The sequence below is a fragment of the Magallana gigas genome, chromosome 6 (genome assembly GCF_963853765.1).
Source record: "Magallana gigas chromosome 6, xbMagGiga1.1, whole genome shotgun sequence".
NCBI lineage: Eukaryota > Metazoa > Mollusca > Bivalvia > Ostreida > Ostreidae > Magallana > Magallana gigas.
Window position 1 is genome coordinate 53,673,138 of NC_088858.1, and position 27,705 is coordinate 53,700,842.

At 36.1% G+C, this 27,705-nt stretch overlaps 3 protein-coding genes and 1 non-coding gene across 10 annotated transcripts in view; 3 read left to right on the forward strand and 1 right to left on the reverse strand.

Moving 5' to 3' along the window:
* The window catches only part of LOC105330405 (adipokinetic hormone/corazonin-related peptide receptor variant I), a 47,289-nt gene extending 35,937 nt beyond the window's left edge, over positions 1–11,352 (forward strand). For 2 of the 3 annotated variants that reach the window (XM_034467117.2, XM_011432060.4), the window contains exons 2-6: positions 2,841–3,045; positions 5,270–5,371; positions 5,738–5,801; positions 8,402–8,490; positions 10,868–11,352. In XM_034467117.2, coding sequence (XP_034323008.2) covers positions 2,841–3,045; positions 5,270–5,371; positions 5,738–5,801; positions 8,402–8,490; positions 10,868–11,223 — 816 coding nt within the window. In that variant the 3' untranslated portion in view covers positions 11,224–11,352. Of the gene's footprint in view, positions 1–2,840; positions 3,046–5,269; positions 5,372–5,737; positions 5,802–8,401; positions 8,491–10,731 lie in introns of all 3 variants that reach the window. The other variant, XM_011432062.4, reaches the window with a different exon arrangement.
* Positions 11,353–16,732: 5,380 nt separating this feature from the next.
* LOC117689546 (U5 spliceosomal RNA) lies at positions 16,733–16,850 on the reverse strand. The gene has a single exon (XR_004601824.1). It is a non-coding gene; the product is annotated as a U5 spliceosomal RNA (small nuclear RNA).
* An 857-nt stretch (positions 16,851–17,707) lies between these two features.
* LOC105330404 (tripartite motif-containing protein 59) lies at positions 17,708–21,547 on the forward strand. Of its 4 annotated transcripts, none has more exons than XM_011432059.4 (3): positions 17,708–17,866; positions 18,888–18,962; positions 20,307–21,547. In XM_011432059.4, the coding sequence occupies exons 2-3, from the start codon at positions 18,893–18,895 to the stop codon at positions 21,344–21,346; spliced, it is 1,110 nt and encodes a 369-aa protein (XP_011430361.2). In that variant the 5' UTR covers positions 17,708–17,866; positions 18,888–18,892; the 3' UTR covers positions 21,347–21,547. The 4 variants fall into 4 exon arrangements, with proteins under 4 accessions (XP_011430361.2, XP_019923698.3, XP_065942743.1 ...); XM_020068139.3 differs by having other exon boundaries at positions 17,724–17,860; positions 18,883–18,962; XM_066086671.1 differs by lacking the exon at positions 17,708–17,866 and adding an exon at positions 17,939–17,962.
* Positions 21,548–22,702: 1,155 nt separating this feature from the next.
* LOC105330402 (E3 ubiquitin-protein ligase TRIM63) lies at positions 22,703–26,981 on the forward strand. 2 transcript variants are annotated; one of them, XM_011432057.4, is made up of 3 exons: positions 22,703–22,842; positions 24,626–24,721; positions 25,446–26,981. In XM_011432057.4, exons 2-3 carry the CDS (start codon positions 24,655–24,657, stop codon positions 26,651–26,653), a joined length of 1,275 nt encoding a protein of 424 aa, XP_011430359.2. In that variant the 5' UTR covers positions 22,703–22,842; positions 24,626–24,654; the 3' UTR covers positions 26,654–26,981. The 2 variants fall into 2 exon arrangements, with proteins under 2 accessions (XP_011430359.2, XP_011430360.2); XM_011432058.4 differs by having other exon boundaries at positions 22,744–22,872.
* The last annotated feature ends 724 nt before the right edge of the window (positions 26,982–27,705 follow it).

The window sequence follows — 27,705 nt, forward strand, 5'->3', positions numbered from 1 at the left end:
TCACAGATCGACAGTTGTAACAAGTTGGTCATTTGCACATACATGTATATATACTTGGTCCCAGCATCAATTAACTATGTATTTCATCAATATCTACCCAGTTATATGTATGCTATTGGTAAATGGCGATTTTGTCTGTCCATCTGACTGTCTCGCCTAGGTTACGATGCTTTCCGGTATATATCCAGAAGAAACATTTCTTTACAAAAAAAGGTCGTGTCGCAGATCAAACTAATTCATGCATCTGTTTATATACATTCTAACCTCTTGGGAACAAGTTCTTTACTGATCATTGCATAGCTGTAGAAGTGATCGCTCATTTCAAAAACTCTGCTTGACAGACACAAGAGCCTCACCGGAAACCCACCGCAAGTCTCGTATTTTGAACATTTTGCTGAGCTTTTTCATTCTCATGAATAATCCTTACCCTTCCTGATCAAACGGCTCATATAAGCGTGTCATCATATTCAGTTACACGTTGCTGATGCTGACGCTTTTGCTACTGTATTGTTTAACTTACAAAATGGGGATCGTAATGGAGTTCTCGATAAAAGAATGTTGTCTTTTTTTGGCTCGATATTTCTTGATGACAAATAATCGTACAAAAAAATATATAACTTTAACTGTACTTTACGCATTCAAAATGTGTTCAAAGTATGGGAAAAATTGTACGGCAATTTACGAGCTCAGGAGAGTTTCGGCGCCCTGTGCATTTCTTACATTTGCAAAATGAGAGGATCACCTACATATATTAATCTACAATCTCTGAAAGTTTCACGTTTTTATCATTAATTTACTAATCGAGGAGTTATTCTTCTAAAATTCATCTATTTCAAATAATGTATAGCGCCTTCGATGTTTTATTGGTACTAAATTAAGTGAAAATCGGACCAATCACGAAGGACATTCAAAAATTGCAATGAATGCTTTTGCATGAATCTATAAAAATCACACGAATTGTTTCATAAACCAAATAAATCAACGGTAAGTAAGAAGTTTCGCTCATAGAATCAAAGTACTTGATGTACTCATGGGTGTTAAGCTTTCAAATCAATGAAAGACATATATCAATTTAAGGCAGCTTTTCATAAATATGTAATAATTATATTTTCCGTTATATAACGCACACGTTGGATGCATTATATATCAACTTTCTACCTCTCTAATAGTCAAGTACCTAATAGTCAATGTCCAGAAATTGTAAATAGATCGCTTTACTGCAATACCCACGATAATGCTCACACATTTTTCAGAACCCATAATGTAAGAATTTTCAGTTTTTATTTAAACATATATTTTTTAACAAATTGTAGGATGAAAACAAAATATTTCATAGTGTTTAATTTTTTAAGTGAATGCATAAACTTGCATAATTATTATTGTGGTATACACGAGTAAATTAGTGTAATCACTAAACTAATCAGTACCCATTTTTACTGGTATATGAAATCACTGCGATGTGTCTGCTGGACGGTTATGGAAGTGGTTCACCTCCCAAAGGACAAAACTTTCAGCCTCTGAGAAAATTCGGGAAATGATCCCAACATAAGCCTACATTAGCGAAGGGGGTGTTGATTGTATAATACGGAACTAAAGCTAGATATGGTTTCCATTATCAACACTAATTTTCCTGTAGAGTTACAATTCTGTGGTGTCGACTACTGTATCCAATTTTCATCAAAAGACAATTATCCATTGTTTGTTTTGCTTATAGATATTTATAATAGGTTATGGCTTCTAAGTTAAAGGTAATTTCGGGACACGCTTTACTTTGTAGGAAAATTTGTCATTTTTTTCGTTGCTGTTCGCAGTTGAACATTCTTTGGGCCACATCAATAACGCGTTAATCAAGACTTTAAAATCGCACTTTGCAAGGTTCTACACAATTATTCTTGTATATCGTACGTGTACATAAACAGTTTTATCTTTACTTGCGGCAAAATTTGCTTTTTAAGGTAATTTGTTGTTGTTGCAATACCTTGTAATTACAGGTATCTGAAAAGAATTTTAGAATTTCTTTTCTCTGCATTTATATTTTGTTTATTTTTTATGCGCTGATTATTGTCTGAATGATTTCTTAAATGAATGACAGTTCTTAGATTATCCCACATTACTGAGTCATAAAAATTATCAAGAGGGACCCAATAGAACGCCAGAAAATAGAAGCAGAAGAAGTTGTCTTTGCCGGAAAACATTTTTATTAATTCTTTTGAAATCTGATTGCATTTCTCCCACCTGAAACTAAAAAAATGAGCAATCTTATTTCAAAAATGAATCAAAAACATTGAAATTTCTAACCTAAAAAAAACGAGAAACATTACGAAATTGATACGTCCTTAGATGTTTAGATACTTCAACTTCAGACGTAAGGTATTTGAAATAATTGCTGATTTGGCTGACAGTGTGCCTGTAGAGGGCGCCTTTGACCGTATTAATACCACGCCAGATAAATTAAAGAAAGATGAAATGAGTTACAAATCGGCATTTAGTGGATGTACCAGGTAGCATTTCATTGCTTTAAATGGACAATTTATGAGGATTATTTTTGGATCAAAACTGCCTTATTACAAAGAGGTTCTATATGAACGTCATTTCTCTTCCCTTTTATTACTAGTAATGTTACGTAACCCCCACCCCCCCCCCCCCCCGGGCCAGCGACACCAATTACTTTAATGACATTAAATTATTTTGGTTTTATTTTGTCCTTTATTAATTCCTTTGTTAGGGTGATTTCTTTCAGAAACAAGGATCTATGGTTCTCCCCAGTTTAACAAGCAACAGTGAGAAATCCTACGTCACGTGATGCTCTGAGTAATCACGCCGTTCTGCTCTTTTTTCAGAGCGTCATATTCCACGTGGAGACCCACCCTAAGTACCGGACCTTTAGGCAGTGCGTGACGTTCAACTTTTTCCCGTCACACAACCACGAGCTGGCCTACAACCTGTTTAACCTGATCACCCTGTATGCCTTACCCCTCTTGATCATCACCACCTCCTACTCGCTCATACTCTGGGAGATCTCCAAAAAGACGAAGCAATGCAAAGGTAAATATATAAAAACATTGCAGAGGTAAACCTTAAAAAAGAATAAACAACGGAAAGGTAAATCTACCAAGTAACACAAAGGTAACTCTCCAAACCAACCAAATAACCTATGTAAAGGTCAATGTTGTAAAGAGTAAACCTCCAAACCAACCAAATAACCTATGTAAAGGTCAATGTTGTAAAGGGCACACCTCCAAACCAACCAAATAACCTATGTAAAGGTCAATGTTGTAAAGGGTTCACCTCCAAACCAACCAAATAACCTATGTAAAGGTCAATGTTGTAAAGGGTTCACCTCCAAACCAACCAAATAACCTATGTAAAGGTCAATGTTGTAAAGGGCACACCTCCAAACCAACCAAATAACCTATGTAAAGGTCAATGTTGTAAAGGGTTCACCTCCAAACCAACCAAATAACCTATGTAAAGGTCAATGTTGTAAAGGGTTCACCTCCAAACAAACCCAATAACATATGTTAAGGGCAATGTTTTAAAGGGTTAACCGACAAACAAACCAAATCACCTATGTAAAGGTCAATGCTGTAAAGGGTGAACCTCCAAACAAACCCAATAACATATGTAGTATGTAAAAATCAATGATGTAAAGAGTAAACCTCCACACAAACCAAATAGCCTATGTTAAGGGTAACCTCCAAAGAAACCAAATAACCTATGGAAAAGGTAAACCTCCAAACAAACTAAGTAACCTACGTAAAGGTCAATACTGTAAAGGGTAAACCTCCAAACCAACCAAATAACCTATGTAAAGGGTATCCTCCAAACAAACCAAATAACCTATGTAAAGGTCAATGCTGTTAAGAATTAATCTTTCAAAAGCATTTCAAACGTAAACCTACAACAATTACCAAAACATTAAATTGGTAATTTATAAGTTGAAAGTATCATTTAATCTTACAATAGTAAATATACTCAAAATGCGTGATGACGTTTATACTGTTCTCCAGGCGCATGGATTGGCTAAGTTTATTGTCAGAAAATTGAACGTCGCATATTTCGAAAGCAAACACAAGGGGAAATACCATGTACACTGAATGTAAATATAAAACAATTACTGTTTTATTTTCTGTACAAACAATACATATGTACTCTTAATGGAGGGAGGCGGAACCTTTGTTTGGAGGACTATATATACCTTACTTATTACGTAGTCCCCTTTTAACCTGGATAAGTTGTCGCCATCGTATCTACATAGTTACAAAAAAATATATAGATTAATGTATCAGCAAATAATGAAACACAGCGAAAATGTGCTACCTAGTCAAGACAGTTGTTCACTGTTTGCTCTCTCTTGAAACTGATGGAACATAAAATTTGGGTTTATGGCAGAAACCGTGTACCTGCAGAATATTATGACAGCTATCATTTGTAGAAGTGCATCAGGCATTTACCGGCCCGATATGCAGGGGCAGCAAAATTCCTTTTATCATTACCGAACTCCCCAAGTTTACGACTTTAACATTACATTTGTCTATTCCCGCTAGTGTGTCAAGTTGTTCTACTGTTGTTCAATCGTCAATTTATGACTCAAATTCATTTGTACTCGAGATGTACGGATTTTATGTGCAAAGCTTGAATTTTAGGGCAAATTGTTGCATTTTTTGCGGGTAAACGGATTATTTGGAATTTGAGTGGAACATTTGCCTCAGAACGCGCTAAACCAATCGGAACTCCTAGCTAATTTTCCATTACAAAGCAATAAATCAGTCTCTTCTTTTTTCCACACCTGTGAATAGTTTTATACCAAAAAGAAATCACCCGTCCACTTTTTGTAAAAGACAATACTAATCTTTTTATAAATGGGTTAAATGCTGGCAATGTTGGGTTGATTTACTACTGTCCCGTCGGCTGTTTTCGACTTCATTAGCCTTCTACCGGAAGTTTATATTTCTTCTCCTTAAATAAAAAGACTTTATCCGTTACGCAAAAGAAGAGATGACTAATGAACGCAGCTTATTATAGACATTAATGTACCTGAAGCCGTCAGGAGACGAGGTTTGACTGATAGCAGTGAATTACTTCTGTTACAGTTCTCTCCGAATGCTTCTTCGATTCAACAAAGATAGCATTGATTAAACCTGTAAGAAATAATTTCGTGCCTTTGTACAGATCACAGTCGAAAAGCGAGAGCGATATCTTTGGTTTAGCACATAGATTGGCTGTACCATCAATCAAATTCTGTGATATCCTTTTATATTTTTTTCAGAAGAAACGAAATGCCTTTCAACTCGGTCGCGCCTGCGTCGCTCCTCGGTTGGAAATATGGAGAGAGCACGAATACGAACTCTGAAAATGACACTTGTGATAGGTAAACTTAATATCATTGTCTGAATAGTTGTAAAAAGCATGAATGCCCACGGTGAACATACATGGCCATGTTAAAATATAACCTAATTCCTCATATACTGTTAATATAAGGTGTGTGGTGTGTATATGTCATGGCGTTTAGTACAAATAGAATGCAGGAAAACATATCATATATGTAAATGTAACAATGGTCTATTAGTTGGGGGAAAAAATTAACCCGTTATTGAATTTTTGGCCTTCTTACGTGTTAGCCGTAGGGAAGTACCCATATGAATAGCTTTTTTATGTAGATCAGCAATTATCATAAACACTTAATTGTCGCTTACTATTTCCTCCCTACATTTATCTTTATTTTTATTTCTGGCAGTCAGCGTGTTCGTGATCTGTTGGACGCCATACTTTGTTCTCTCGGCTTGGTGGTGGTTTGACAGGTGCGTATACGTCACTTCCGGTCTGAATTTTTTTAAATTCAAGATAGATATGTTTCTAGAAAAGACTTTATCTTACATCTTTATCTTATATCTGCATTATGAATTCACTCCAAAACTAGCTGCCTTTCGCTAGTAAATGAAGAATTAAGATTTCAATAAGTAACTGGATTTGTCTTCCGCCTTTATGCTACATTATTTATACTTGTCGATTGAGTGGCTACATTTATAAAGCCGAACTCTCTGGGTGTCAGGAAATAATTTAGCATCACAATAACCTCTTAATATCTTTAATCAAGACAGAGTCTTACATCGGAGTAAAATGAGCGCGGTCCTTTGTGTTTGATATTCTCATTGCTATCCTTGAGATTGTTGGCTCTCTGAAAGCTCTTTGCTAACATGTTTACACTCCAACCCCAGTATCATAGCCTGATAGATAGTTACCCGATGGATGGAGGCTTGTCTCGGGTCGATGTTGACTACCGATCCTAACGTTTATTATACTTAACGTTACATAATTAAAATTTATATATGTTCATAAAATTGTGCTGTTTTGTTTTAATTTGATATTCATCTGGAATACACAGAATTGTATTATGATTAGATAAGATGTGTGAAACAGTATACACACATTATGTTTTCAGCAAAGTTAATCTATTCTGCGTAACACGTTATATGTGCCTAAAATAACTTAAATGACATGTAACAATAGGTATGTATGTAGCAATTGCATTTATGGAGTAATGAACGGAATTGATGGCTGAAAATGAACCAACGCTAGTACATGTAGTTATATGCAAATATTGAAATTCGACAGAAAAAATAATAACATCCAATAGTTACAATATACATGAAAGTAATAAAATAATGTGTATCGTTTATACATTCAATGTAAGATATCAAATATTTCAGAAAAATGATTTGCTTATAAAATAGAAAGTAAAAGTGATATTACTCTCATACACTTACAGAAGAAGGACTGCATAATATGGGCGCAATTAGCATTCCAGCAACTATTTAACAATCAGAAAAATGGTCAACATATATCGAAATTTCGAGTTTCGTCAGCCATTGTCCGGATTCCGGATATTAACCAATCTCGTGCTATAAAATCTTAATAGTCACACAAGGCTTTTTCCGTTGCTCTTGGTCGTTAAAAAGACGAAAAACTATTCTGTGTTTGTTTAGTCATTTCCTGTCAGATTCACAGGCACTTGTTTCTGAGAAAAAAAATTTACCCTTTAGTATAATAATAACACAAGGTATCTAACTCCGAATGAGGTAAACCACCCCCTCCCGTGTGTTGCAGTCGTTTTTGCTTTTATACGAAAAGCAATGCAAAAGTGTTTAGTGCCATTTTCTTCTACAATACATTATCTAAACAACCATATATAGCATGCTTACTTTTGTTGTATTCTAATGTGCATAATCTGCGTCAAAACATGATAGACTCCAATTAAACCGTAGACACTGACATGATAGTATCGCAGAGAATAAAATGAATAAAATTACGTGATTTAAAAAACATTTTCAGTGTCTAAAATTTGCAAAAAACTAATGATGTTTAAATAAAATAAAATATTGCAAATTAAACGTTTCGTTAATTAAATATGAATTGATGATCAGCCACTGCTAGCTGCTATTTTTAGCTACTGATGAATTCCAAGGTTTTCGGTATACCTCGAGAATGTTCATTGCGTTGAAAGAAAGACGAAGATAATCACCGGATAGTAGATTTTGAAAACATTTCAGGTGATAGAATTTGAAAACACAGTGAATTTTGCAATAAGAAGGATTTTGTTTATGGAATGAATTAAATACAACATTTAACTATGAATTAAATGAATAACTATATCATAATGATAGACAGCTTACACGTATAAAGAAAAATACAAAAACATTTTTTTTTTCAATATAGTTAACGTTACATAGTAAGTTTACAATGGGCTGTGTGTATTTTTCAATTTAAAAAATCACAGTCACTCGGTTCTGATTTTACTAAAAAAAAAAAACAAAAAAAACCCTACAACATACAATGCTTATAATTCTGTATAATACCAAGGAGAGTTTTTTTTAATCTGAGTGCCTGTCAATCTAGCTCACTGACAACTGACTCTGTGAAAAAAAGTTTGCCACATATAGTTTAATGGTATTCATAAATAATTTAAATAATTTTTTAAATAAATTTGTTTTTCCTTCGAGGTTATAAATAACTCGTTCAGTTTTTCCTGTGTAATTTTAGAAACAGACTCCTAGCCAATCAGAATCCGAATTACTATCCTCTGCGATGCTATCATTTCCGTGTCTACGGTTTAATTGGAGTCTATCATGTTTTGACGCAGATTATGCACATTAGAAAACAACAAAAGTAAACATGCTATATATGGTTGTTTAGATAATTTATTGTAGAAGAAAATGGTACTAAACACTTTTGCATTGCATTTCGTATAAAAGCGAAAACGACTGCAACACACGGGAGGGGTTGGTTTACCTCATTCGGAGTTAGATACCTTGTGTTATTATTATACTATAGGGTAAATTTTTTTCTCAGAAACAAGTGCCTGTGGTCAGATTCTACGATACATTAACGTTTTGTATTTCAGTGATTCTGCCAGTCAGCTAGACCCCAAGGTACAGAGGGGGCTTTTTCTTTTCGCTGTGTCCAACTCATGCATGGATCCTATTGTTTATGGTACGTATAGCATGAATTACATGTACTTCGGGGTCTTGACATCTTCGCTAGCCAAGGGTTTTCGGTCCACTTTGCTCCCCGTAAACCCTTGGCGGATTTCATTACGAAAACTCGGTGATGTGGTGGCGCTATCTAGCGAGCAACTTGAGTTGCGCCCCTTGCATATTTACATTTTAATCGAATTAAACAACGGGTTATATACACACTACAGTATTAATACAACTTAAAAACATGCTGACTACCGAATGTCGGAACATAATCAACGATGCTATTAAACATGTTAAATACGAATTAAGTAATAACGAACGGAAAGCACAGGATGTTTTATTCATCGTGTTTTGTAAAGACCGGAGTGAGAAAGTCGCCGATTTACATGTATATGAAAGTTTTCATGCCATAAAACCAGGTATCGCTGTCGTGAATATTGCGGACCAAAGAAATTAAATAAAACAAAGATCATTGAATCTTTAAAAGCAATAACCATAAGCAGAAACGTATATACTAACGGGATAGGCAACTTCTACATTTGCCATGTTTACTTCCCATGCTGATCACGCGAGCCATGACAAGTTTGTAGAGCTACATGTTCAATCCCAGTAAAATAGATACATGTAGGTAACAGTAGGTTTTAAAGCGATCTGGTTAGACCATCGTTGAAGAAGCACTGTACTCGGTTGTTTTCTTTTAAAGTTTATATTTACATGCACTGTGATTGGATCAGCTACTCGCAGCTGCAGCCAATCATAAAGCGGAGCCTGTCACCGAGTTTTCATAATGAAATCCGCCAAGGGTTTATGGGGAGCAAAGCGGACCGAAAACCCTTGGCTAGCGAAGATTGGGTCTTGAAAGATGTATGAATTTATTACTATACACAAAGCAACGAGGGAATTTTCCTTGAATTAATTAGTCGAATGAAAAATTTATTTGAAGGGTAAAAACTTATACTGGAAATTAACTAATAATTAAATTTTTTACGAACGTAATACGGACTTTGTTTGATATGCTGGTACCTGTAGTTGCTCTTTGAAATAATCAATGATTGTTTGTACTTTTGAGGTTCTTGTTCGCATGATAGCAGTTTAGTTATACTAAATAGGGACAGTTAACGGGATTGGGAATACAGTACTTTAATGCATTTAATACCTCTATCAGTTGCAAGGCTTCTTAAGACTGACTGAATAAACGATGTGCGTGGTTTGTTTTTGTTCTCTCCCCCTCTTTAATCCCTCGACCTCAAGATTTAATAAGCTTACGCCTCGTTTTAACTCGTAACGCATTACTTTTATAAGTTATTTCCTTTTTGCTATAACAGTTTTCTTTAATAACATTGGAATTATTCATAACTGTGTTAAACTGTAGCTGCAGGTCTGTAGACTCCGGCCTGAAAAAATTCCGATGGACGACCTGGGATCTACAGTGCCATTTATTGGACAAATTATGTATTTACAGCGCGGAAAAACGTTCACTAGTTTTCGACTGATTAACCTTATTTATACGCAAATTCTGTGTAAACAATTAGTACCATTAAATTATTCATGCATTTAACTACTGATATCGTCTCTTTACTTGCCTCTGATAATCTTTTAAACACCATCACCAGCCCTGTGAATTGAAGTGGTGCAGTTTGTTTACATATAAAAATGGCGACTCTCGATTTCGATGTAAATTTAACATACTTGATTTTCCGATGTCGGTAGCGTGTTCTGGAGAAAGTCTGAGGCAAGTAAAGTGACGATATCAGTAGTAAATTGCATGTATAATTTATTGACACTAATTGTTTTCACAGAATTTGCGTATAAATAAGGTTAATCAGTCCAAAACTAGCACACGTATTTCTGCGCAATAAGTATACAATTTTTTCAGTGGGTGGCACTGTAGCTCCCAGGTCGTCCATCCGAATTTTTTCAGACCGGGAGCTACAGAATTGCAGCTAGTTAAAAATTGCAGCTAGTTAAACTGTTGAATATTCTTTTCTGTGTCTTTTCTGGGACATTTGTTGGTCTATTAATGACATGATCACACGCCTAGGTGGCAATTCACCTTCACCGTCCTCAAAAGCAACTTAGTGTCTGCACACTCTAATGTAGCTTAAGAAATCTCTCTTTTTATCCTCCCCCTCCCCTTCATTTTTCCTTTCTAGATGTTTTAGATTTGAGTTACCCTTTTCTTCCCTTTGTTAAATCTTTATGACGTATATCAGTGGATAGAGTTTGAGTGAATCCGGATGTCCGTATATTGTAGGGATGTTCACTACCACCTTCCGGCGGGAAACTCAAAAATGGGGGCGGTGGCTATAGCAACACTAATTAAGACCGAACCTTCTCCCTCCACACCCTGGATAGAGAACCTCCTCACTCTTCTCTGCTTCTTCCTCTAGGTATGTTTACCATTAACTTCAAACGGGAGTTCGTTCGCTGCTGTTGCTGCCTGAAAACTTCCTGGAAGCGCCACAAGCTCCAGCGACTTACCGGGAAATTCCAGACGTCCACCGGAGTCCAAAGGGGTCCGCTCTCGCACACAGCCTCCAATAACTCCTGCCGTTCACTTCCGGGCACCAACGTCGTCAAGTTCTTCGATGACGCCGCCATTTGTGGAAATGGCGGAAGTCCGGTCTTGTCACGTGACTTATTAAAGCCGAAGCTGGACACCGGAAGTAGAAGAGCAAATGTGAATAACTTTATGAAAGTGAACCTGCCCGCCTTAGAGAAGTCAGTGACGATGGACAAGCACTGAACTCTAACTATTACAGTATGTTGATGTGATGTTATTTGTTGATCAATACAATAAAATACGTGTTACATGGAAAGCTTGCTGTATTCATGCAAAATACAAATAAAGATAAAAACATAATAAAAAGAACAAACTGCTTTGAGTGACTGTTGTGATTATAAGTTAATTGTCTGATGAGATGAAAAGTTCTGATTTATATAAACAGTTGAAACGCACATGCGTTAATAAATTGATTAGGTGAGCAACAAAGTGACGTCATCAATTTAATAACAATTACTTCATTTATTTTTGTTATTATTTACTTATTGATTTTTAAAATTTCTCTTTTTTAAAACTAAGTTTATAAATTTGTTTGGAAGTATGCTGTAAAAATATTTTCCAGTCTTAATTTATCATTTAGAGAGAGAGGGGGGGGAGAGATTTGGTTAAGAATCCTCAGTTTAGAGGGGTGATTCATGTATTTCATAAGGGATAAGAAAACCAGTTGTGATCAAACTCGGTTCAAGGTTCAGTAGAAAAAACACCTTGAATCTAGAAGCTAAGACTTATGCGTTAGGCCTATATACACCTTGTTTGTATCAAATAAAAAGGGGGGGGGGGGGGGGGGGAATCTGTGTATGCATGTAAAGAAATGTTTTGACGTGAAGGGTTAATATAAAAGATTATGCTGTCCTTTATAAGAATGGAAAGCAGGTGCAGGTGTCTTTTCAACAGAAAGGTGATCTTACTTTTTGATTTTTTCTCTTTTTTCTATTGTCTTCGCTTCGATGTCTCCAGGATATAAATACGAAATGTAATGCCACGGAAAAAAAACTTGCTTAATTTGCTTTTGAAGAGACGTGTGTTCAGACACTCTAGAAAAGGTTTCTTTATAATGAAATAAAAAATTTCTTTTGTCTAGACTTGGCATTTTCCTGTAGAATATTGATAAATGGATAAAAAATAGACGGACTAAAGCTGAAAACAACCCTACTAACATAATAGTGTACTTTTTTCCAGAATTTTCTTTTCAAAAATAATTCAACACGAATACTCAAGGGTGATTGCAATATGATCATTACCTTTGGCATTATATTTTGAAATACTTTAGAATTAATTTAATTTAAAGGAAAGTTGTTCATTTTTATTTCAGTCATATATTATGTACCCTTATCCATTAATTACATGTAAACACAACACAGTTTAACCCACTGCTGACGAGTGAAAGCCAGACTGCTGAAGTCTGGCAGCCTCAACACATAATAAGGTAAACAAACTGTAATTGGCGTAGGAGATATATTCGCGAGGTTCGCAAGAGCCAACTTGTCGAGAATATATATTGCTCGCTGTTAACTGGTCTTTTTTAAAAAGTCTCTGGTATAAACGAAAATCATAATCGCGAAAAGTAGTCGCTGCAAACATATGTATCTCTGGTAAATCGCGAAATAAAGTCGCAGCGAATAAAGTTGGTTCACAGTATCATCTTGGTGACAAATCGAAAAAATCCGAAATCTGTTTGAAAATCAATATCACAGACGACTATAAACCATTCTCATGAATCTGCTCCTCAATCGTAAGCTAAACAATATACTGGTATGTTCTTAGATTTTTTTAATGCGTACCATACATGTATATTGGGGCGAACCTATTTACGGATTTTATGTCTAATTTTGATCGGATTGACAAAACGAAGTTAACGATCTTAGGTTAACTACTCCCTAACATGGGGTCTTTAATTAGAACCAATTTAACAGGAGCTAAGACTTTTTAGATGTAGTTGTTTCAAACAGTAATGTGACATAGACCTGTCTATTTCATTGTAGGCTACTCAGCCATGGCGCTTTGAATCAATATGATTTCTCTGGCTTTTGAGCTAAGTTGTTTTGATGCCAGAAATAGATAGTTACGTCATAACGAAGTCCACTGTGTTAAATGGTTCTATACTTTTGATTCGCTTGATCGCCTCCGTTGATTAGTATATAAATAGTGCCTGTTTGGGAGGGTAACAGTTGAAATTGACACCCCGAGAAAACCATTGTCAACCGACGCGAAGCGGAGGTTGACAATGGTTTTCGAGGGGTGTCAATTTCAACTGTTATCCTCCCAAACAGGCACTTTTTATTTTGTTATACTGAATGTCTTAATTTTTAAGAAAATTTTACTGCTTTAATATAGGAATAACGTGAATTCTACAGCGAACCGCACGCGCATAATTTTCGCGCATGTAACAATTTGTAATGTTACCCGTTGCTAAGTGCGTTGCTAACGCTGAGGGTAATAGAACGGATTATGAACTGCGTCTTAACCAATCATATTTCAGTATTTAACATGAAAGTATAACAATAAAAAATACCGGCGTTCCTTCAAGCTTCAGTCCATACAGAAAGAAATCTCATTATTTTCATCATTTTGATTAGCAAAATGCAAGGATTGAGGCACAATTCTTCGAGTTGATTTTGGACCGGGGGAATTTCATGTTTTAGTTTTAGAGTCTGAAACATCTGAAGTTTTTCTGGCTTTTTTAACGATTTTGGTATTTTACTTGCCTAGCATGTAACATCAAAATGAAATCGTTTATAAGGCTAAATATATACAAGTTTGTCCCAAAATATTTATGCCGCACGTTTTCTTAAATTGATTAAATATAAATACAAAAAAAAATGTACATCTGGGTTCATTCAATGATATAAACAACCAGACTGGAATCTACACGCCCTGTTTAGCGATTGGTCGAAATTTACAGCGGCTGAAACTGACAAGAAACAGACAGGAATGATATTGACACGCCCTGTTTATCGATTGGTCGAGACCAACAACTACGTAAGAAAAATGACGGACTGCATGAAATAACCATGATGATGTCAGACTCAAAGTCTCACAGGAAACGATTTGGCTGTTTCTTTTAGCTAACGTACTTATTCACGTTAACAGTAATTTAGTGAATTTTACTTATTCTTTACGCTCAATTACTTAATTAGTAAAAAAAAAAAAAAGATGTTAACATAAACAATAAAATGTTTTCTTCAATGATTCATGCAGGTTATGATCATTGCAGAAAAAATTTACATTGTATTTTTTCTGCAATGTCGCAACCTTCATATCCCGAATGACTCACCAAAGAAAGCATTTTATTGTTTAAGTATTAAAAAAAATCCAAAGATTTCCCCTTGGAAACGCCCCCTCTAGGCTATCATATTTTAATCCATGGCTAAAAATAAAAAAAAATCTACGGGAATTTCCCATTGCAAAAGAAACGAAGGTACCCGGATGATAATTTTGAAAAATTGTGCGAGGTATTCCAAGTAAATTCTGAATGGAGAAAAGATGTAAACATTACCCATTATAAATCTAGCTCCGTAAGATATCGTTTATCTTTTTTTTATCCGGGTGAAAAACAAAAATGTGTCAATGAACATATCTTGGAAATTTTCCCCTCATCGATTTGAATTGCACTTCCTTATCATGTGTGTGTATTTTTATTAAAAATCGACTAAATGTGCGGCATAAATATCTTGAGACAGACTTTAGGAAATCGTCAGATATTTCGGAATAGTTTTAGTTTGACTGCGCTTTTCTTTTATTAAAAAACCGAGAACTATTCTATGTATGTGCATCAATTCGAATGCATGTATTGGAACAAAAAATGTTATAAATACAATTTTTATCTTTTAAAAATAAGATAATTTATTGTTGGTATTCCCTTAACTTCTGAATTCTATATTTCCATTGACCAATACATGTACAATAAATATTATTACGCTGTACACCAATGACATTTTATTTATTCTATAGAATTATTCTATATAAGATTTCTTCTACTTGACTTTGTATTTGGGAGTCTTTTGCTAAAATCCTTTTGAACATTCAATAATCGAAATGTATCTATAAAAAACCAAATCAAAGCATGCTATTATAGCTGCATCGTCGGAGACCCGGGATCGATCTCAACGAGGGGAGAGGTTCCCGGTGGTAAGGGGAGAGGTTCCCGGTGGTGGTTTAACAGCTAGTGGGTAGTCACATATTAAAATTGGGGCACTTTACAAAATTTTGGATCGTGGTAGGAAAGATAACTCTGGAAGACTCAACTTGCAGCATTATGATATAATGCAAGGCTAGGGTTATGCAAACAAGTATTTGGGGGGGGGGGGGGGGGGGACATCAGAAATAAAAAAAAAATCGGAGTGGGCCCCATTATTGCAGCTACTATAATAAAACGCGTACACAACAAGGATGTTGTTTATTTTTTTCAATCGCACAATAAGGGTTATCAAATTATTACGAAACTCTATTTCATTTACATCCATAATCGAAAAAGTTGAACATGACCAATTTATTTATTTTGTGAAATGTACGTGTCGCTTTGATATTGAAATATTAAAATTGAAAGATATTAAAAAGACAATGCTCTATACATTTATCATAGTGGCCACTGGGATTGAGTTTGACATATGACTTCAAATGTTTTCCAGGAATCTGGGCGCACAAGGAGAGTGAAAATTTCATCAATTAATTTTGAATATTTTTCGAATTATAACCGTTATTTGGTTTCTGTTGGATGTGGAATGAGTGGAAAAATATTTGAAATGCAAAAGGTTTTATCATAATATGGGTCTAAATATAGCAACACGATGCAATTCGTGCAAAATCCTACTTATTTACAACTGTTTTTAAATGATTTTGTTGTCTCTGGGTCTTCTCTCCACATATTTGAAACGTGTAAAGATAACATATTTCAACATTAAAAATGTCGCTTTTTAAAAAAAGATGGAGAGATGACCCAGAGATGACTAATTATGTACTTTTCCAAATTATATTTTGAAGGATAAATAACAAAGTCCATTGATATGACAATGTTGTTTCAAACAGTACTTTATAGAGCATATTGACAAGTCTCGCATGGCTCAGTGGTTTCGTTCTGGATTAGTGAATACAAACATTCAGTGTTTTGGGTTCAAATCCAACTGGTGGTCTTTTTAAAAAAAAATTAAACTTTTTTGTTTTAAATGTTTGTCATTATAACATGATGTTGAATTATAATATGCCGGTATTTTTAATTTGTTGTTATTGATTTCTAGATCTGCTGAATGAACACTATTTTCTTTTCTTATTACTAGCTTTTTTAGAGTATACACAATATAACTTCATTAAAATATGTTTGCATTAACATTTTCAACTAGTTATCGGTTTACCTCTCATTGCCATTTTTTGAAAGCTTGTGAGTTTTTTAATAACCGGAATAGCCATGTACTTCGACTCTCAACATTATATATTTTTGTTGAAACCTGTATATAGCCTTTTGAGGTTATAGACATTTAAATCCCAATTGATTCGTGTCGAGGATTCCTGCAAACTTACAATGTTGTGCGCTCACTTTCTTTAAAATTTTCAGAATTTTTTTTAAGGAAAAATGAACGATGCCAGGCATCAAAATACTTTTGATAATATCCACAACTAGCAACTTATGATAAATCCTCTTTACTGGAAATAACCCATTATAGGTGGTGTTGTTGTGATTTTCTATTTGAGTTAATGTACCCTACCAAGGTAGGGTTTCAAAAATAAGTCTATAGACTCATTTTATGTTCCTCTCCACGGAAATCTTTAGTAAAAGGCGAAAGATTTAAGCGTGGATTGAAGAGAAACCAGAGTACCTAAGTCATGGTTTATTGAACTTATATAGTATAATAAGAAATCAATTTTAAAGTTTTTAAGATAAACTACCAAAATATATCTTGTTTTTATAATAACCCTAAATATTAATTTTAAAAAGAAATAAACTTAAGATTTACATTAATTAAATATGTATTCTTGTATATATGTAATCTTTATTTTATTACTATTAAATCTATAAAATACCAATAAAAGGGTTTAAATAAGAATTATACGTAAGGGAAGTAACTGCGATCAATGCCCTGACGTTACATACAAACTAACTACATACCTGAAGTAAGATTAGGATTAAGTGTCAACCCCCGGCATTGGCCCGTCGCCTGGAACAGGTACTCTTATTATGACTAAACCCTCCCACACCTGACCTGAGATTATTCTACAACCCTGCCTGCTCTTTATCAACTTTATTTATTTTTCTTGTAAAGGGACGATTACTTTTACATGTACTTACATGTACATGTATATTTCATCACTGATATTCGTTTTATAAAATAAAATAATCGTTATATTGAGAATTTTTACATTGATTTTTTTTTCAAAGTATAATATATTTATAACAAGTTATTTTTTTCTAATAGACTAAATAATGATCGTCACCGCTATTAAAAAAGAGAAAAAAGAAAGGGAATTTGTCGGTAACGAAAATATGAATTTTAAGAAAATTTTAATCTATAACAGGCATGTACCAGCCGCTATTTGAAAATTTTACATCTGATGCATGCAATATTTTATCTATTCAAACTCTCCGTTTTATCTACACAATTAACAGGTAAACTGCAAGAGCCTCACAGCAAGCAGGGTTTACGGTCCGCTGACTAAAATATTCCAATGACCTATAAATGTAACCAGCCAATCGAATCGCGCATAACATAAACAGTTTTGCCCAAACCGGTGAAAAATGAATGAGTAAGAGAGCCTGCAGTGGTTTGAGGGCCGCGCTGTTAGAGAGAGACAGGTATTTGTGGGACTGTGCAGCGAACAGGAGACCGAGACACAGGTAAGAATACTCCAACAATGTACTAGTCCCTCACAGAAATCACAGGTGTACACCCAGCGATCCGGTCTCCAAGTCCACAGATTGCTGAATCGATAGGTGGTGGACGTCTACTTTCACTTTCCAGGTTTTTCTTTGTCTTAGTTTTTGTGTCTACAAGCTAGGATTATAGAAGCTCTTACATAGCGTCTGTAGTGTGTACTTTCGCCAGATCGATTAACCCATGTCTGGGGCGAGGAGTGCGGAATTAATAATTCAGTGATATAACAGCTTTTTATCTGTTTAAAAACCCACCTTTGCTTTTCTGAAATGGCGAGATTTCTTATTCCACCTGTATTAGATTCAGATTTCACACCAACACTCACACTGCCTGTGTCTGAGATAGATGGTATTAATGTTCATAACAATATCAAGTGGAGACAGCTCTCAACTCATCACAAGGAACATTGTTTCAATCATTTTATAACTGGAACATATGTCGTTGAGGGGGTGTTGTTCGTGCTCAAACTGCAACCCATTGTCTTTTTCATTCTATCTAAAAGCAAAATGAGCTGTATTTTTTTAGAATTTAATTTTGCTGCATAAACCTTCTAGAACGATAAGTCTGCATGTAACTTAAACTTTTATGATAAATAGGATTTTGAAACATGCATCATTATTTTTTGTCAAAAGAAAGATTCCTCTATTAAGTATAGCAGATCAATTTTTGTACAGGACAATTATTATATTTCAATTTTGCTCCAATTATATAAGGCTTCTTGACGGTTTTTTTCCACAAAAATATGGCTCATAGAAATTTACAAACCATGATATTTTTTGTCATTTTAGTTGAAAATAACATATTTGTGAAAACAAATTCCACATGAAAATTGCAGCTTATATATTGCTTTAATCAGTAAAATTCACAAAAAACAGCTGTAAAGATGTCACAGGCTTTTCTAGCGGGCGTATTCATTACAATTTGACAGCGTGTTGTTTTTTCAAAAACTGAAAATTGATGGTCTATTATTCTTCTTATAAACAGAAACCATGACAACAGAAAAAGAGGAGGAAGAGAAAAGACTGGAGGAGAAAATGAAAGAGCTGGAAAATGATTCAGGTAAAACTAGGGACAATATGAGTCGAAAAATTAGTATATATTCCTGTAAAAAATGGTTTTGGTAAAGCTAAAGAGGACCCATTTGCGTATGAATCAAAATATTCCGCAAAATGGTTTTGATAAAACTAGAGACCATAACAATTCAAATTTCCCGGAAAATTGTTAAGGAATATATAGGAGCCAGATTCATATAAATTAGGTACCGAGTGAATGAAAATATTGATTGAAATGATTCAGGTGAACAGTTAGGCTGCAGGTGAGTATGGGTCGTCAGTGAACAAAATTGCTTGGATGAGGAACTTTAGGTCTGGGTAAACTCTGGATGAAAGTTAGAGCTGAGCCTGAGGATTCCGCTAAGTTAAATTATATACTAATAAACAAAGACAGTGTCGTCCTTGGAAATCCATGGCTAGTCTCTCAAACACTAACTGACCGTGGACAAACTAATGAAACTTGTTCATCATAAATAAGAATCATATTTCAACCACCAATTAGAAATTGAAACTCCCTCGCCTAAATTAAAATGTTCTGGTAAACAAACAAGGAATTGCTTCTTCTTGTCGAGAGTAAATCGTAACAAACTGAATACCAGCATAATAAAATACCAAAAAGTACTGATGACATTATAGATAGTGGGACAAGTAAGTTATTAACTCTGATGGGCCAAATAAAGATTACCCAATACTGGTCAAGGGTATTTACCAGACCCTGTGCATATAGCGATTAACTGATTTGGTAAATTGGGGTAAATCTGCATTGAATCAGACATCTCCATCAGATCTGAACAACCTATTAACATTTAGTCCTCTCGTCATACGCCCAGAACACAATGGAAATCAGACCAATATATCTAGTCAGATAGTGAAGTCATTCAGATAGTGAAGTTATTCAGAAAACAGAGGTATATCCGACGGGAAATCCGCGGCCATTGTGGTAGAAAATTCGATTTACCTGTGTTTACCTGTCCGACACCTTAGCACAGTTAACACCCAGACCCCGGGCCACAGAGACGTTAGTAAATTCCCAGCTGGTCATGTTAGGTCACGTGTGAGTGAGGCAAGCAGAAAAGTTTAATAATGAGAAATGATGAAACAGGACCACTGTCTGATGGTGGATAGGTACATGCCTGTCTCCTGACCCGCCACTGGATAACCCCGTCATAAAATTCACTCTGGCAATTTATCTGTTACTTTTACTGTCCAATCAAGATAAAACCCTTTAAAGCTGTATTTTATCTTGGCGATTTGACGCCAGCTTTTGTAATATAGGTGAAACATATTATAAGAAGATCTAGCAGTATCTTCTTATGAACATACATACTTATTTCGGTTGTTGCCATTTCAGGGTTTAACCAACCAATGGAGACCGGCGTGGTGATCCCAACTCCTGACAAAAACAATAAGAAGAACCTTGTCTTTGACGAAGAGAGATTCGAGGACACCTTTCTGAAATGCTTGATCTGTCGAGAAACGTTTGACGAGGATGAAAAGATGCCAAAAATGTTGCCATGTCACCATACATTTTGCCTGGATTGCCTGAAGCAGATGTTCCGAGTGGAGGGCGAGTTTCGGCGCAATCTGACGTCAGCGTTTCGTAGCATGCCCGTAGCTGTCAAAATATCGTGCCCGACTTGTCGGGAGGGACTTATTGCATCAGAAGCAGAGATTTTACGGCTTCCAAATGATCACACAGTCCGCGAACTCGTGGCGTTCGTCAGATGCACGGGGAAGCCGGATGTCGCCTACTGCAAGAAGCACCAGATGCAGCCGCTGAACTTTTTCTGTGAGCCGTGTATCACCCCTGTGTGTAGAGATTGCACCGTTATTGACCACAAGGAGAAGAATGGGCACATCGTGATGAACGTGGAAGAGGCCCTCCACAAGTACGTGCCAGTCTTAGACGAAACTTTAACAGAGATGGAAAGCGAGGAGAAGACGCTCCACGACAAACGGATGGCTCTAGAGAAAGCGTCCGACAACCTGGAGCAGATTCAAAAAGAGCTCGGAGTCCAGATCAGACAAACGTTTGACCGTATCCGCGACGCCATTGATGAGCGGGAGAGGGAACTCTACACAGCGGCGGAGCACGAGATCGACAAAAAGCGGCAGGAGATCTCAGACCAGCTAGAGTTAGCTTTAAATCGTGAAGAGACTTTCAAATCGGAGAGAATGAAATTAAACACTGCCAAAGAAACAAAAAACATTGCTGCCATGTTTTCGAACCATCAGTCGGCGCGTGAAGCCCTCATGGAGAAGGTTACGGTTCACGGTCCTTCTCGCGCAATTCGAGATTTCGCCGTGAGCTTCCAGTTTAACAGTCGACAGGAAAATAATATCCGGCATTACATCTCAAATTTTGGTGACGTCACGTTCAAGAATGCATGATCAAGAAAAAACCAAAGAATCTCTGCGAGCTTTTCAATCCAATAGAATTTTGCAAACAAGGCATAGAACTCATGTAATCGTTTGATGAAGATTCAGTTAACGAATCTTCAAAATGGAACAGTTTGGTTCAATATCATATACCTTAATTCAAGTAAAGAGTTTATCTTGTTCCCTTAAGTGCGATATTTATCCCAATCATAATTTATATTTTCAAATTTAAAAAAAAAGACATATATGATAATACCTTTATTTATAATCGTTCAATGACGAACGATATGAATTTTTTTATGCGAGTAGGGTTAAATAAATTCAGATTGAATTGTTAATTGTTGGTGGTGTATTGTGTATAAATTGTTGCTTTCTTTGTCACTTACTGTGGCGATGTTATTATATTGATTTAATAAATCAGCTTTTACCTTTCCATCAATATGTTGTTAACGAAAGGCATAAGTTAACTGTTTCTAACTGTGACCATCCAATTGTTGGTGAATCTAGATCTGATGTGGGGAAAAAAGGAAGTCAATTGTGTTTCGTAAGCACGAATGCATCTCACCATAGACAGTTTGGGATGTAAGCAATAGTTCCTTTACAGAATATATTCTAGTATACAACAAGGGGTTTGAGCGGACAAAGTTGTACAAGTACCGCGTTAAATGTGTAGCTAGAATAATTCATCGTTCAAGAACCCCCTCTCTACCAAGGATGTGAGCTGATTTCCATCAATTAGGGGTTTTTTTTTATTCATCCCTGAAAAACAGACAACGACTGGGATTTTGATCTAAGTACATCAAAAGTTTGGTGCGTGACAAACTTGGAAGGAACCCACAGTACCACAGTTCAGTAAAAGTTATAGTCACGAGCTGCAGTGAATTCAAATGTTATTAATGTAATAGCTAAATAATGATAATATTTTACAGACGTTTTCTTATACGAAGAGGACAACTATTTACCAGACCCCGACCACCTTCGAGGACATAAATGGCTGTTACAGAGAGAAGGGGGGGGGGTGCATCCATTAATCGGAGTTAGAAAATAAAATAAGCAACTTAATGTTTATTTTTTAATCGTGTTTTATTTTCTGAAATTAGATTATCGTCTTATTACATATCCATACGGTTAAACCTGACCGTTTCATATGGATAGGCACCCGCAGTGTTTTTGGTGTAGGTCGCAAACAATCGATAGAAAGATTTTCGTTACACCCTGCAGAGCCTCAAAGATATGCCTCGATGGTTTCAATAGATTACGTATCACCTTTGTCAAAGGCAGACAATAAACACTCCCTTCTCAATTTAAATAAGTAGGCAATTTAACTTTAAAGAACTTTGAACGCATGCGTATGATTTATGTTATTGGTATAAACCGGATGGTTATCAGGTTCCTGCGCGCGCACTCTATAAATCATTTCAGACCAGACGACAGACCTTATAGAAAAATGGAGTAATCCTTTTGCATGGTGAATCCCGCCCTTCGTGCTAAAACAGGGCGCGCGTAAGGTAAGGAAGATGTGATGTTGAATTTGGAAGGTAAAGTTATTAATTGTACATACATGGCAAAATTTACGAGCCTGACGGTCGACAATACCCCCGGGTTAAACTGAGTTCGTGCGCGCGATTATTGATGTAAACACGGGCCCCATAACGTGGTGCAGTACATGGTCTGTATACGCTGAATGATGAATGCTAGTTTTTTTATGTAAATAAAATAATCTACGTTCGTTCTTGGGCTGACCAAAACGCAGCAGGTCAAATAAAATTTAAATCTTCAGCGGTACTTCGTTGTTCCGGAATTTATGAAGCAAACACCACCTGGGGACACAGTTGGGCCGTTTACTCAGATATTTGTGTGATCTGCATAAATTATATAGAGCTTGTTGTTCAAACAAACAGCGTAGTTTACTTGGAAAATCTGGCTTTCTAGGGCCTGCTCCGCACTCCCCATCCTGCACATGCACTGCTTTATAGTGTTTGGCATAATTATGCACACAAATCGATAGCTATATAAAACAATCGATTTACAACACTGTAGATGGAATAGCGGAGAGAGGATATGTCCCATGTCACAAAACCGGAGTAGAGGGGAACCTGTTGTAGAAAGCCGTGGGTGTAAGTTATCTGGGTCGCATAACACCGGTGTTAGAGAAATCCTCTGGCTGAAAGAATAACATTAACAATCCCTGATAGGTGTGCTATGTAAATTTTGTCGAGATTTAGTTCAAGGAGATTATAATTTCGAAAAATAACAATTAAAAAACCCTATGAATAACACCATGATTCGAGAGTATTTGTAAGTTGTAACAGGATCTAAATCTGATCAATGATAAATAAATTTGTATCTGTTCTTTGATATTTCGGTCCAAAGACCGCCCACTCTTCCCGGCCGGCCGCTCTCCCAGACCGGACTTCGCCGTTGCACCTTCTGTCGTTCTAGCGTGGTTTAAACCCGGGGGATTATTGGCCGTCTAATCTCACGGAACAATTTACCTTTTGTCCTTTGTGCATAAATACCACTGAATCTGGAGGCTAGACTAGTTATATATATATCACTAAACCTATTGTGGTGTCTTTCCAAAGTGTAAGAGTAAAAAAAAGAAAGTTATACCTCCAAGAACAAGAAAACTGGAATAGTTTATTATGCAACAAGTTCTGTACAGTTTACGCACACTGTCTATTAGAATTTGATATTAATTGGTTTGATTGTGTTGTTATTGATTTTGTTGTCTGGTGTTATTATTTTGAAATTATAGACTGCACTTCTTAAAAGCAATAAACACTTTCTACTTGGCACAGTTTCTCTGTTTTGTTGCGGTGTAAATCTACATATTGCCTCATTATTCTCTGCTTGGCTGTTGTAGGCCTGTCTTATGTAACTCTGTAATCACTGCTTGCTCTCTCTCTGACTGTTTATTGGGGAGATATGATCTGTGTGACTTTTTAACACGACAGTATCACGTAAGAACAAAAGAAATAATTAATACAACATGCATGATACATCAGAAAATTACGTGTTCTGGGGCTATACACGAATTGATCAAAGTGTCCTATGTTTACTTACTGGACTAAGTGTGCATATTATATAAAAAGAATGAGATTATACACTTCCTTTGTTTTAACCAAAAATCTCTGAAGAGTTTCCAATACATTCAAAGTGAACCATGTAATCAGAAAAATATATTTTTTGTTTGAAGGAGTGTTTTGTTTGTCAGCTTTGTATAAAATAACCAGAAAAACCATGAATTCTCAAATAAAACCTGTCAAGTGATCCCTTTCGATTTTACAGAATAAACAGGAAGTGACATCATCACAAACATGGCGTCTGCTATTGCAGAATCCTCCAAGGTTGTCTCACCCATACGAAAAAGAACTGCGTCAGAAGGTATAATTATGTTTAGAAAAAAAAATGTTTTGGCAAAACAGTTCTGACTTTAATAACAGGCTTTTTCCTGATTTTGCAAAGCATATTTGACGGAATTCTTAATGCAACAATGATAACCCCAAACCAACGCAATATCCTTCTTTTCCTCTATTTCTTTAAACACAATAAAATATAAACAATATATCCCTCTATGTTTCCTTGGTATCTTCCTCAGCACAACATTCCTCTTCTTTACTCCGGCATGATCTACATCAGTGTTAACTCTCTAGAGGCATGTGTACTTGCTTTCACAGCTAGGACATATACATGTTTGGGGGAGATATGCTATATATCTGTGTAATATGCATGACGGTGTCCTTAGTTTTTGTCTCAACGATATTTCTGTTTGTTTAACTGTAAGGATTAAAAATCTGTCTGTATAATGTCCTGTCTGAGATTATTTTAATAATATACTCATCAACAATAACACGTTCAGTATTGTGATCTCAAATTGCACCGTATGTTAAATATTTTTGTATCTTTTTTACTTAAACTAAAATTTTGACATACAAGTTGTGATAATTTTGACAAATGCTGCACATTTTCAGACATCACTTGCACAATCTGAACTGCTAACTTCTCGCATCCCTCAATTAACGTTATATCCATATTCCAACGTGCCTATGTAGGACAGACAAATTATGAACAGTATTGTTAAGTTAGTTTCTCTCTCCCAATCTTACAGAGGAGACGCTGCAGTCGTTACGGACAGAGTTTGACTTTCAGCAGAAGCAGAAGTTGTTGAAGGACAACAGGAGTATCCTAGTGGACGAGGAGAGTTTTATCGAGACCTTCCTTAAATGTTTGATCTGTCGGGAGCTGTATGACGACGCCATTCATCCGCCCAAACTCCTCCACTGCCACCACTCTCTCTGTCTTCAGTGCATCCTTCTCATTTTTCAGAAAGAGGCTGAATACAGGACGAGCCTCACGCCTGCGTACAGTGAACTTCCAACTGCTGTGACGGTCATCTGCCCCACGTGTCGTACGAACTTTATCACGACCCAGGACGGTATACGGGAACTCCCAACAGATCATCGTATCATACAACTCATAGACTTCGTCAGTCACACCGAACGTTATACTACCGACTTCTGTCCGCTTCATAAATTTCAGCCAATCAACTTCTTCTGTGAGCGTTGTACCACTTACGTGTGTCGAGACTGCACCATTGTAGATCACCAAGAAGCGTTAGGTCATACCGTGGTAGACTTCGAAGGTGCAATAAAGAAGTACATTCCAATTCTCGATAAAGCCATAAAAGAAATGGATTCAGAAAAAGACGCCATTAAGACGAAGCATAAGGCTGTCGAGGACGCCATAGAGAATCTAGACAAAGAGGAAAACCAAGTATCGGACGAAATCAAGGAAACCTTTGCCAAGCTGAAAAAGATCCTAGAAGAGAGGGAGCAGGAAGTCCTACAGATGGCGAAAAGGGAAGTCGGAAACGAGAAAACCAAACTAAAAGAAAAATTGTCTGAAATGGAAAAACGGACTGAGGAGCTCGATCAGAACATAAACGAGATAGAGAAGACGAAGGAGGACGGAAAGCTGGAGACTCTGTACCGGACGTCCCGGACCTACTCCGGCTACCGGTCCGAGCCCGTCGTCAAAGTCCGCGAGGTAGACGAAGGGGTGGTGGCCAAATTCTCCTTCAACAGCAGAGACGAGAACACGCTGGCCAACAAACTCCAGAACTTCGGCGACGTGTCCTCTTACACCGAGTCTGTGTACACCAGGTCTACTTCCGGTAGGCCGGCGCTGAGCGAAGACCGCTATGGCGGCTCCAGGTACAGCACGCTGAGTGATAGCAGGTACTCGTCTTCAACGACATCGTCGTCTTACTCATCGCGGTACTCATCGCCCTACAACAGGTACTCCTACCGGACGTGACGTTAGCAAATGTCATTGCATGGGAGAACATTTCAAGTTGCATTTAACTTTCATTTTTTAACAAAGCTGATATGATTTATAACGTATATTTTCTATACATTGGTTTTTGTTAATTTTTACATTGATTGTATAAGCCATAATTATAGAGGCCCTGGGATTTGATTATTATTATATTTGTTTCTGAGAAATTTTAATATGATACAGTAATACTTTGCCTTTAAATGTTTTATGTGCCACAGTCTTACTATGCCAATATACATGTATACCATTATTTTGAATATTCTTTATTAATAGCTTGATATTAAAGCATAATATGTATGAACATAAATCTCTGGGTTTTTATTTTCAATTTTATAAATCAATGCGAAAGATGCTATGAAAGCTTTTTCTCGATGAATGAAAAATTAGAAATATGAGACGATTCGTAATTCTTTATTTCTTTCATTCGAAACAATATCCTTTTATTAAACTCTACACACTTTTTCATTTGGAGACTAATGCTAAGGCACTCATTTAAACACGTTTTGTTTTTTATTTCATTCTGCGACTAATGCGAAGGTATTTATTTGCAACAACATATACTTGTTTACATTTTGATGAAGTTTCATTAACATTTTGTAATTACGTACAATGTATTTCGATTTTCAGGGCGTTTTAATTTAATTCTCCTAACAAAGGAGTCAGAGTTTCTGTTCCCTCACAGCGTCTACGTTATCTGCAATAATGTAGTCCTCACCCGATTTTTTTTTCCGCAACAATTTTGTCTCAAATCGTACATAACTGACAATAACATCTGCATTTCTTACCTGAACTCAAACATTGTAGATGTCTATGGCATAAATTAATCCAAAAATATCAAGTATAGTCCATATATCGGTTATGCAATGGCATATACAATGGCATCCAGGTTTGAACAGACGACTGACGAAAAAGGTACAAAATTAGAGAATAAGCCTATGAATTTAATTGTTATATATTATCTTTTGTTGTTTACATATCAAACTTTAGGTCCTCGACAAAACAATAATACTTATTAGGTCTGTTACTGACTG

Bases quoted from the DNA above. Each gene is read 5' to 3' on its own strand.
- LOC105330404 (XM_020068139.3), top strand. From the start codon at position 17,772: ATGAGTAAGAGAGCCTGCAGTGGTTTGAGGGCCGCGCTGTTAGAGAGA. The intron at 17,861-18,882 runs ACACAGGTAAGA...ATTCTTCTTATA, and splicing joins GCAGCGAACAGGAGACCGAG to AACAGAAACCATGACAACAG. The intron at 18,963-20,306 runs GTAAAACTAGGG...TTGCCATTTCAG, and splicing joins AGAGCTGGAAAATGATTCAG to GGTTTAACCAACCAATGGAG.
- LOC105330402 (XM_011432057.4), top strand. From the start codon at position 24,655: ATGGCGTCTGCTATTGCAGAATCCTCCAAGGTTGTCTCACCCATACGA. The intron at 24,722-25,445 runs GTATAATTATGT...CCAATCTTACAG, and splicing joins AAAAAGAACTGCGTCAGAAG to AGGAGACGCTGCAGTCGTTA.